Raw genomic sequence first — 12371 nt, forward strand, 5'->3', positions numbered from 1 at the left:
ATAGTCACGTGATCTCGCTGACGCAACAATACCAATATTTTCACTTTCCTCCTTGAGAGACTCCAACCCCTGATGTCGACGTCAGTTTTCATTATGTTAGTAAAAAACGGCAGTAAAATTATTTGCTTTTGTCCTTGACCAAATAGAAACTAACAAGTTTCTCAGACTATACTAGTATCTTTACGGATGGCTCCAAGTCTACCAGTTTTATTTCATCAGCATTTTATATAAACAATCTCAAAATCAGAAAAGCATTTAAAACTGCACCTGCTTCTGTATATAAGGCTGAACTGTTTACTATCTTACAAGCCCTTCTGTGGCTGGAAGATTCCGAGGTTACGAAAGCTCTGATAGTCAGTGATTCTTTAAGTTCATTACTTTCAATTAAGAACGGTTCCTTTTCATCTAACCCAATGTTACTGAGTGAAATATTTATATACCTTGTCCGATTACGTCGCCGTATGGTCATCAAATTTCTTTGGGTCCCTAGCCATATAGGAATCCAGGAAAATGAGATAGTTGATCATCTTGCCAAGAATGCGTTAGCATATCCTGGGGTCACAAACGTTTCTATAGAACTTGGTGACCTCTATGGCCAAGTTTATCAATTCATTTTAGATTCCTGGCAGTGTAGATGGAATTCCGTGCAACATTCCAATATCTACAAGAAAATTGTTCCTGTTGTTTCTTCTCACATCAAGTATGAATGTACGAACAGACACCAAGAAGTTATTATTACAAGCCTCCGATTTAATTGCACAGGTCTAAATGGACATCTGTACAGAATAAAAGTACACCCAAATGGTGAATGCAGCCATTGTTCAAATTTTGAAGACCCAGAACACGCTTTCATGGAATGTATATATTACCAAAGAGATCGAGCAGCCATAAAACAACAGATGGGTAACATAAAAGTCCCTTTTACCTACCTCTCTTTATTGACTACGAATTGTTTCTATCCTGTAATATATAACTTCGTTATAACAAATAACATAAAAATTTAATGTCCTTTTCTTTTTCCTAATAGGGCTACTTCTTTTGTCCTTGTCTCCAATGGCTGGAGTCGCCCCCAGTCGAGAAGAACTAACTATGTAAACTTTTTTCCTTATGTATTATTTCAATAACATGACCTTGTAGGATTTTTAGTGTCACACAATTAACTACAATAAAAACAAAACAAAAAAGTATAATAATAAAAATAGTAATAATAATAATGTATGTATATGTAACTACTAACTTTTCTTAATGCTAAATGGCAGAATGACAAATGTATCTAGTTCAACTAGATCAGATCGGTGAAATTGGGGACATATCATCTGCTGATGGCGCCCCCATAAATCGCAAAAAAAATAATAAAATGACCTCGGATGTTGTCACTCAATCTGTACTTTGTTATTTTTAAACGCAAATCTACATAATGGATTATCTTTGTTCGGCTCACATCGGATACCGAAACTCGAATAAGCCTTCAGATTTACCCCTAAGCCACCGCGAGGACGAATCTGTAGCACAATAAATTGAATACCAGTGTTTGTAGAAAGCTATAAATCGTTTCGATAATTCAACAATGTGAATAGTATACAAGCTACTAACCACGACAACAATTTCATTTTTATTATTTTACATTGTTCACAAACAAAATCGAAAAAATATATTAAGAGAAAAATAAAGATTTCTTCACAAAAATAAAAATAAATTAAATGATTTGTAAACTGTGAACGTCTAAAGTTTTCATAAATAAAAATAATGATAATACTAAATATGCTTGAAAAAATAATACCTATATACCATTTTCCCTTGCCCTTTTTAAGATAGATTTTCCCAAACACGCTAATCGAGAATGGCCTGGTAGTAAACGTGTTCAGCCAGTGAATTTGTTGCGCAAAAATCCGCTGTGCACTTTGGGACATTAGGTGCGTTACAAGAGTAACAGTCAAACCACGTAAATCAGTCAGATAGAGTAGCCGAAACGTTGGTGATAGATGTTATTAATTAATTTCCTCCCCTCTACTCTACCAGTTCAAAATTAGGGACGACTATCCGCAGATAGCTCTATTTATGACTTTGCGTAAATAATGTGGAACTGATGTGAAACCTGAACAGCCCCCCGCGGCTCAGCGGTAAGGATGTGGGCTTATAACACTATCTGCGATCTATCAACCACGAGGAATCGAATCCCGGATTTTAGCATTGTAAGTTCGTAAACTTGAAGCTGTCCCATCGGGAGACAAAAGTTGGAATGAACATTTCTCATGCGATATCCCCCAATTCTATATTATCCATATCAACTATCATTCCTATTGAGTATTCCAAGGAAACAAACTCCAGCTCATTATAACTTGCACAAATCTTTGTGGAGAGCGATAATACAGAAAAGGTTCGAACAAGTACGAGCCGTTACAGAGTAACTACTGTAGTACATAACAATTTACAAAGATATAGGACTGGTGCAAACTTATGACTTTTCAAATTTTCCTTGACAATCTTATTGAATAGATGAAGTGATAAACAGCTTAGGATGAAAAAAATAAAAGGAGTGAAAAAGTTTGCTAACTGCTGCTATTTTTAATTTTTACTTAGTGATCAGAGGAAAAGGCAGCCAGTCAGCAAAATCAACACACCACAGCTTAAAGTACAGGGAATATTTTTTGATATCGCACAGATTCGAACCCGCCTCATCAGTTCTGAAATTCAGAGGTCTACCACAGGGGCAATCCCACGATCCAGACTGAAAGATATAAATAATTTTATTGATAAATTTATTTCCAAAGGTCAATAGTCGAGTACATATGCTTCAGGCAGCCTAAGGAAGAGCAGAGACAGAGTGTCCAGTTTCTCTTCTATTTAGTATAAAATGTTCATTTTCTCGAAGAATGTATAAATAAAATATTCCAAAAATGTGTAACTAGAAATTTCCACAAAAAAAAAAGTCCTGAAAACTATGGCATCACAATATAAAAACAAAGTACAAACTACAAGTTGTTTATTTCAGAAAGTGCTTAGGATATACATGGTTGATAGAAGGTACCATCTTTCTGGTGTTCATTATTAGAAAATACAACAGATTTATAATGGCAAAATGGTTCTCTTCGAGGCTCTAAGAAAAAATAAAGGGACTGTCTTTAAAACGAGCTCAGATGTTAATTCTGCTAAAAAGCAGCTGCTATAGGTTCTTGCTATTTATTTAACCTCTTCGTGGGGTGGAACATAAAGCCAGATTTCATTTGGTCTTCCTCTTCCACTTTTAACATTATAAATTAAATTACATGCAAAATTACTTTCTTTTGATTTTGAAGATGCAGGTAATTTATAAGATGATGAAAACCAAAATAAAAACTGAAAAAACATTATAACAACTTTTTTAATTCAATGCAACATTTTTTTTGTATACATAAACCAATTTCCAAAATATATCTAATCTTAAACGATATAATTTATTCAATAATTACTCAGTTTTATGCAGATAAGGTGTCATCTGGTTATATGTTGGGATGAAAAAACTACAAAACCATTAAACAAATAAAATAATTTTATGAGGAAGCTAAGAATTCTTGTTTCGCACAGTTTACACTAATATGTGCTTAACAGAAAAATGTTTTTTTTTACAAGACAGTTTAACAAAACAAACATACATGCCTCTCGCTCTCTGTATTTCCTTTTCGCTTTCTTGTTTCTTTTTCTCGTGTTCATTTTATTTCAGTGTAAAACCATATACAGGTATTATGAGTCTGAAAGCGAGCTTGTGACTGATACGTTAAGTTTAAATTTTTTTCAAAAGTTTGAGAAACGTCCTATTAACTCCTCTTTAACCGTATTTTTTTAACTCGAGATTTACTCTTAGAATAGCATTGAAATATATGTGGTAAAATCTTCTACAATTTAAACAAAAGGGTTTTTTGAAACATGAAAACTGATGTTATAAAAAATCGAAAAAGAGCGACGAAAGAACTTTCACGATCAGAAAAATCAAATCTCCACGAAAAATGTACTTAAGAAGCTATTGATTTTCTGTAAAGTCTCTACAGATTAAAAAAAAAGTGATGAATGACCCTGACGCCTTAGCGCTTGTTCGTGTTCGTTGTGACCTGGGAGGGTCAGGTGTCATCAAAACTTCTTCCTTCCTCCTTGACTGTAAATGTATTTTCTATTAAAACGCTAGACGAGTTACACCACGAGGTCAAGGTTCAAACACTACAATGGTTATTACACGGATCCTACTTCCCTCTTCAATGTCATATCTATAGATGTAAAACTTACAGCATTTTGTGCTATTTTGCCATATCTCTTAATCTGATTATGTAACAGTCCTACTCCTCACACACAATTCATTACCAAATCATCACTTTTTCACTTGATTAAGCTATTAGACGCGTATTTGACATTAATATCCTTTAAATACATTATTGATATCTTAATCTAAGTGACATTTTAAGATCTAGCCATATGTGATCCTGATGAGTGACATGACAACATTGATTTTAATTCCTGGAATCTGTTGTGGTTACCATGGAGATTATACTTTACGCACTTCTTTTGACGCACGCGCATTAATAGCTCACTATGTATGCAGTAAGCAATGACTGTCAACTGCCAGTGCCATGCAGTGCAAGCTAACTCGTCTGAGACGCCATGATTAAGGGGAGATGTGTTAAAAGAACTCTATTGATATTAGTGATAAAGAGACTCTGGTACAAGTATTTTTTCGCTGTGTGAACACAAGTATGAAGATACCATCATCAGGAACGACAGCTCATATCAAAGACGAACCAGAAGTTAAGGCCATACACGGAGGTATGTTTAAAACCTTTTCCATTGTATTACTCCAGTATCACAACAATGTATAACTCCGTAGTCTATACAGATTTGGCGTTTCATAAATCCCATATGTGTTTACATAGTTTCATATCCGCTTAACGAAATCTACAACACATTAGCAGCTGAAACCACGTGTATATGTCACTTTTTTATTTATTTGTTTTACAATTTTTTCTGAGGAAGCTAAGATCTCATGTTTCATGAATTCTACACTGATGAACGCATTTTTTTACAGGACAGTTTAACAATACAAATATAGACACCTCTGGCTTACTGTGTTTTCTTTTTACTTTTAATGCTTATTCAATAAGCTGCGTGAACCTATATGACAAAAACAAAACAGGCGTGACCCAAAAGTTAGCGTGCCGGGTTACAGATCTCAAGGTCCAAGGTTTGAGCCGTAATGCCTCTGAATACGCACCACACTTTCAGCTGTGGGTGCATTATAAAAGTAAAAGTAAATCTCGTTATTCGGTTCAAAGAATCCAACAAAGCGAGTACTGCTGATTGGCTACCCTCCCTCTAGTCTGGAGATCAAATATAGGGACTGCCATATCTCAACTTTAGGGCCGGGTTTCTGACTTGGCTGTTTAGTTCATGTTGTCACATAAAATACCGTTCACGTTTAACATTCCAATTCTAATACAGCACATTTTCATGTAAGTATCACCAATGTTCAAGAATACATATTCAATGAATAGTCATAACTATGCAGAAAAGCTACCATCTGGTGTTTGTTTGAAATAAAGCACAAAGCTACACAATGGGTCATCCGTGATCTGCCCACCACGGGTATCGAAACCTGGTTTCTAGCGTTGTAAGTCCTCAGACATACCGCTGTGCCACTGGAGGGGGGGGGCTACCATCTGGTGATCAATTGGGGAAAAAATTACTACTCTTCATAAAAGAAACCGAAATACCAAAAATTAATACAACGGGATAGTTCTGAAACCCATTTCAGAATTTAGCAATCTAAAGGATGAAAATAGCATCTTGATTTTATAAGTGAAGAGGTCCATTTTTCAACCAATCGTCCAACATACATGATTAACTTATTTTCTACGTTTAAAGAAACGGTTAATGAATAAAAATACAGACAAATAAAGAGGTAGACAAATCTATACCCAGGATGAAGGTGAACAATGTGTGTACTAATGCTAAAAAAGTCACCATCCATACAGAGTCATGAACTGTTTTTTTTTTGTTGTTGTTGTTGTTTTTTTTTTATTTACGTAATTATCTCTCTATCACGACCTCTGTACTAATGAAGTTTGATGATTAGATTTTAGGTAAACTAATAATATACGATTATATTAGTGAAGATTTGTTGGTAAAATTGGGAGCCCCACTGTGATAGACCATTGATTTCATTTACTGAAGAATATTCAAACAGAAGTTTATAAGGAAAAGACGAAAAAGTTTAACAGCATTTCAACATATAAGAAATCTATTTCATTGGATTGAAGAAGCAGAGAGCGGAGAGTCTTATATAAAACAGCCAAGGGAAAAACCTGTACGTGAATGTAAAGCCAAGTTTAATCGTGCTGCGTTACATGGTTCTGAAATGTGTACTTCTTTGATACTTATATTTTTGAAAAGTGCTACCACACTTATATATATGCTTACCGACCTCATAGAATCTATATAGAGAGAGCACAAAAAAACTGTTTGTCTGTATGTTTGTACCTTATCTAACTACTCCTACGTCGCTAGGCCAATCTCAATCAAACTTTGTAGGATGATAGTCAGGAACAAGGAGCATGTTATTGGAGGTTCACAACCCCCTTCACTCCATTATTGCTGTTATAGAGCGTTTATTGTCTTTGACGTAATTTAACATTAACTAAATATGTAGATGGCGCCACCTTCTTACACAAAAAATTTATTTAATTTTCTATAACACAATATTCACAAAATATGGGGAAGGGCAAAATGTTTTATATATCTCAGAGAGTGCGCTAGCACTGTCTCTTGGGAGAATGCAATGAAAATATGAAATAACTATTGCAATAACACATAAACTCAGCTGAAGTTTCTACTTCTACAGCCACCATAAGACTGATATAAAGAGCCGTTTCTTGAGTTATACCCACTTCTTACTTTAACCCGTGACGTTTCAACTTCGGCCCGTAAGACAAACGGGCAATGACCGTTAATTAATTAATCACATAAAACACTGTGGAAGGACATTACGAGTTGGGTGTTGAAAGCAGATAACAGGAAGCACCCCTACCGCCACCACTTTGGCTAATGCCTATTCGTACAAAGTCACTCTGACCATTACACAGTGTGTACCATGTTTTAAATATATACATAGTGAGTTCTTAAAGCTTATACAAAACTTTTGGTGAGATAATAATGAATACTATAATAATATGTTTGTTGTAAATAAATTGTGTGAAAGTTAGGATTTTTGTGTTATTGATCATAGCATTAACTCACACTTTATTCATTTATTTCATAACCCGAACAAAGGACGGGTACCACTTGTCAAACATGATATAACTTATCATACATATTATTTTATATTAAAATTCACAGCTCCCTAGGATTACTAATGGGGTCCAGGAACCCCATTGGCTTATTAAACATATTTTTATAAACTACTTATGCATCAAATTGATTTTGTTGATTATAATGTCCCTGTCCCCATCCGTAGCTCAGCGGTAAATCTGAGGGATTATAACGCTAAAATTGGGTTTCGATACCCGCGGCGGGCACAACACGGATTGCTCATTTTGTAGCGTTGCTCCTAACAAAAACAAAACAAGGTCCCTAATAGCATATAAGTCACATAAAAATACCACCAGTATTGCAATTAATCTCGCTAATTACCGCTAGGGTTTCCTATATATTTTACACAGAAAATGTACGATTTCACCCATTTGTTTTGGGTGGTCATTTCTATACTGGGTGTTGTGACGGATAAAAACATAAAAGTCGCAATAAGATTCTGAAATGTTCTGAAAAATGGTGATAGGATTTTAAAATTTATTTTTGATGGAAAATGTTTTCAGTTCTTCTGTTTTTTGTTTTCCCTTGGTGTTTCAACATTTTCCCGCTCTCTTTGTGGACGTAATATTTTAGACTATGGTTCAGTGTTCACTCTGACAAACCCACGTACATACACTGTGTACTTATGTATAGGAAACTTGATTTTGTTTGTATTTATATATATATATGATTATTATTTCCCGGAAAAGGGACCGAAGGCCGCCTCGAGGGGTCACCTGTTTTAACCACTCGCACTACAATACAGTAGTGTGTTGTTCGATGACGAGGAACCCACTTTGAGACTAATAATGGCAGGCTACCAAACAACATGACATACGAACTTCAAAAGCAAGAAATAAAAATATTTGTTACTCTTAATTTTGGATTTATTTACTTTTGAAACAGAACACTTCGGAACTACATCTAGTTATTAAATTTTACGTGTCTGAAGACTATACTTTCATTAACTTAGCATGTGGATTTAGGGCTCATCCAAATCTCCTAAGCCAGCAGAGACACCAGAGATATTGTTGGGTTTATGGGCGACAATGTGATTAACAGCAAGGGTACTCAACTTATGACTCATTAAGATCTAATTATTATATTATACCTTTGTGTATATACGTTTGTGTATATACTTCATATATCCATTTGACGTATAGAACTGGCTTCATTAATTTATTATATTCATTCTTAGTTCTGACTTAAACAATTAGCTTACTTTGATAAATTTTCTTTCCTCAAAAATACTTCGTTATTGACTTTTTGTGAGATAGAGTTAAAATATTTTGTCTGGCATTTTTCTTAGAATATTTGTTTCGATTTTTCTTTTAAGAATTAGATTTGAAGCATTCATGGCAAATACTACGTCAGTAACAATACAGATTATCAACTATCTATTGATAACTGTATAGTTTCAAAAAAGAAATTAAAGTAGTGTTACGTCTCCATTCGTTAGTTGATTTTCCGTAATTTCGTTCCCAGGAAATTTTAGCGACACAAGTTCTTTCTTAATAAAACTGGTTTATTATTTCTGAATATAACTTTACCGATACACTTATTTTCAACAGTCGCTCTATAACAAACGCTATAACAACGAACGTTAACTTCAACAATACTTTCTGACTGCAGTTCAATTACTCACTACTACACACATTGTCCCGTCACGTTGTCACCATCTTATATATACCAGCCCACCCCCAATCTAGCAAATGCTAGAGCACTCCCGAAGGAACAGGATAGTTCTAGAAAACGGGTGGCGTGACACTAGTCACGAGACCTCGCTGACGCAACAGTAGGTTAAATAAGCCATTTTGATATTCAACTCTTTATATTCCTTGTTTGTTTTTATTGAATATCGCACAAAACTACTCGAAGGATATTTGCTCTAGCCGTTCCTAGTTTCAAGGTTACAGTTAGTCAATACCACTTACCACCAAATCTTATGCCACTCTTTACTAACTAATAGTGGAATTCTCCGTAACATTTTATATAACGCATCCACGGTTGAAAGAGCGTGCATGTTTGGTGACTAGATTTAATATTACACACGAAACTCTATTAATTATTTGACACAATTACTAGATTGCCACTGAATAACGCCTGAATTACTTATAATACAGTTAAACGCAATATCTCGGCAGTGGTGTGAATATTTTAGATGAATGTATTTTCCAGCTTGAATCGACTTTATAATGATCGGTGGTTCATGTTTTTTTTTCTCGTCATTCTGCTTTACACGAACGCCTGTAAAAAGACAAAAGTTGTAATCACGTGGTAAAGCCCCGAGTTGGGTAGTAGATCGTTAAAGAAAATATAATGCTTTTTCGGTAAAGATGGAGAAAGGAAATGGAATTGTTTTTATCAATTCCGATATAAGTTTCAGTAATCGCATGAAATCGGGTCTCAAACTCGATACCGTAACTGATACTGTGACGAGTCTTTTTGTTGTTGTTGTTTGCTTTCCGTTAACAATGATCGAGTAAGATGCTCGCGATTCCTTGTGTTAAAGAAATATGCGCAGAAAATAAAGTTGTCGTTATTGATGAACATTCGTATATGTCTTGTCATTGGCTGTTGTTCATACCTAACTAACTGCAACTCTCTCATTATTATTATTATTTGTCACGCCAACAATTTAGTTGATTCATTCCCGTAGAAACTTTAGGTAAACATTTAATATACACACGTTAAACACCCACGTACGCTGGGATATTTCGATTGAATGTTATGTTTAGTGTAAAAATAAATAGCCTGGACAAGTTTTAGACAAATAAACAAATTATTTATTTAAACACTAAAGGGAAGTTTAGTGCGCCTACCCATAAATGCCAGCGGATAGTTCTTCCTAGTAAATGTTTAATGTTAAAGTTTTCCTTCTCTCGAGACAAAAGATTCCAATACCAAACACGAGCGGTAAAAAAACAAGAAAAAAACATACTTTCATTGGAAATGAACAAGGAGAGAAATGAATAAAGAAATTGTGCCTGGATTTCAAACGTCACCTCGCTTTCTTTGTCCAGTGGACAGGGTCACCTCGTGATCTTTGTTACCTGACAGTACTGGTTAGCTATCATATCCATTTAACATCATAGTTCGACCAGCAAAGGATATTCCAGTTTCAACAGGCTGAAACTGCACACTGAAAAATTCGTACGGGCTGAAGATATTATCTAACAACAAAACAAAGAGCTGAAGTGACTAGAACAAGATAATGTTAAACACCCTGGACCACATGTTGCTGCCATGACAGTGCGGAAATAAACAATAATCAAAACAAAATACATATCACGGTTACGGCACAGTGGTGTGTCTTCGGACTTACAACACTAGAAACCGGGTTTCGATACCCGTGGTAGGCAGAGCACAGATAGCCCATTGTGTAGCTTTGTGCTTAATTACAAACGAACAAACCATATCACGGTAGAAGGTACGAAATGTAGAATGCCTGCTTAGCCCGTCGCTGAAAGCCGACATGTTTTGTTGTAATTTGAAGTTCGGTCCCTTCCTCCAACGATTATCTTACAGATTTTTTGATACAAATTTGAACAAAACTTACTGACAATTGTCAAATATTTTTTTTTAAATATCCAAAATACCCTTTGACCTGAGTAAAAAGTCATAAAGCCGAAACAATCGGTCAGAAAACAAGTAATTATTTGTGAACCCGATAAACTGTTAGTAAGCTTAACATGTAAAATGTTACGGTTTTGACCTCCAAGTTGAAATACTCCGTTACTTCGTGTCAGAGGTCAAAACCGGTTTTATTTTTGTGATTTAGGACATAAAAATACGCCGGTGAAATGTTATTTCGGGTACTTGTGGGTGTGACAATTGCCGAGTTATCTGTGTAAGCTAAAGCTGCTATCGAGTTGAGCGTTCGAAGTATAACTACTTAACAGGGGGAAATCCATAAATATAACGAAATAAGTGTAGATTACACTGGTACGCTGATATATATATATAAATATAACATGGATTTAACTGCCCCATTAATCAGCCACTAATTAGATGAAAAATTGGCATTTAACGATAATTTTGCACAAAACAAACATTAAGATCAAACTAAAATCCATATTTACGATTGGTTACCGGAAATAATATTTGGGACTAGTAGAACGAGTATAACTATAACTATACACACATTACTTCATTAAAGCTAAACCAGTCAATGAAGTCTCATTCTCGAAACGTTCCCATATCCAGTTAAACAACAATGATTGACAATTCTTCGTTCATCACACAAACTTTGGTATCGTCTGAATAAAACTGTCTATGCAACCAAAAGTGTTTTTGTGCCTAGTCCAGAAAACACAGCCCCATGATGGTGGCGTGGTTTGTGCTTTGAATAGTTGAACTTTTGGTCGCAGAGATGGATCTAAATCTCATCTGCAAGCAATAGTCGGAGTTCTTCAACTTTCTGTTGTTGAAAGTACATACACTGTAACACTAAACATAACTGTTGAAATCTTTGGCCAAAATAATCCGGTATGTATACGTTGGGCGTAATTGTTTTGTTTTTGTTTCACGATGTTCACGTAAGGTTACACAATGGACTATCTGCGCTAGTCATTCTTAATTTATAACTGATAAAGAAGAGGGGAAGATGCTAGTTAATAGCAACCACTGCCAAATCTTGGGCTACTCTTGCTTGACCAAATAGTGGGATTTGACAGTTACTCTTATAATACACGCACGGCCCTAAAGCACGGAGCGCGATTAAGCGGTAATTGGCTGTGAACCATGACTCTCAGAATCACAGTTCGAGCAGGCTATCCATTAAGTTACGGACCAATTGCATGTAAAAAGAAATATGTTATTCAGATTAATAGCGCACTACTTGATCAGAATGACGAAAGAATATTTAGGTTAATAGCGCACTATTTGATCAGAATGATGAAAGAATATTTTGTTATTTAGGTTAATAGCGCACTACTTGATCAGAATGATGAAAGGATATTTTATGTTATTTAGGTTAATAGCGCACTACTTGATCAGAATGATGAAATAATATTATATGTTATTTAGGTTAATAGCGCACTACTTGATCAGAATGATGAAAT

At 35.1% G+C, this 12371-nt stretch overlaps 1 protein-coding gene across 1 annotated transcript in view; it reads left to right on the plus strand.

Annotated features, from left to right (window-relative positions):
- Positions 1-4577: 4577 nt before the first annotated feature.
- LOC106471245 (synaptotagmin-4-like) overlaps positions 4578-12371 on the plus strand; it is a 23684-nt gene continuing 15890 nt past the window's right edge. The window contains exon 1 of the mRNA XM_022400780.1: positions 4578-4791. Within this exon, the coding sequence (XP_022256488.1) occupies positions 4722-4791 (70 nt within the window). The 5' untranslated portion in view covers positions 4578-4721. The remainder of the gene's footprint in view (positions 4792-12371) is intronic.

Source organism: Limulus polyphemus, unplaced genomic scaffold, assembly GCF_000517525.1.
Source record: "Limulus polyphemus unplaced genomic scaffold, Limulus_polyphemus-2.1.2 Scaffold111, whole genome shotgun sequence".
Lineage (NCBI taxonomy): Eukaryota > Metazoa > Arthropoda > Merostomata > Xiphosura > Limulidae > Limulus > Limulus polyphemus.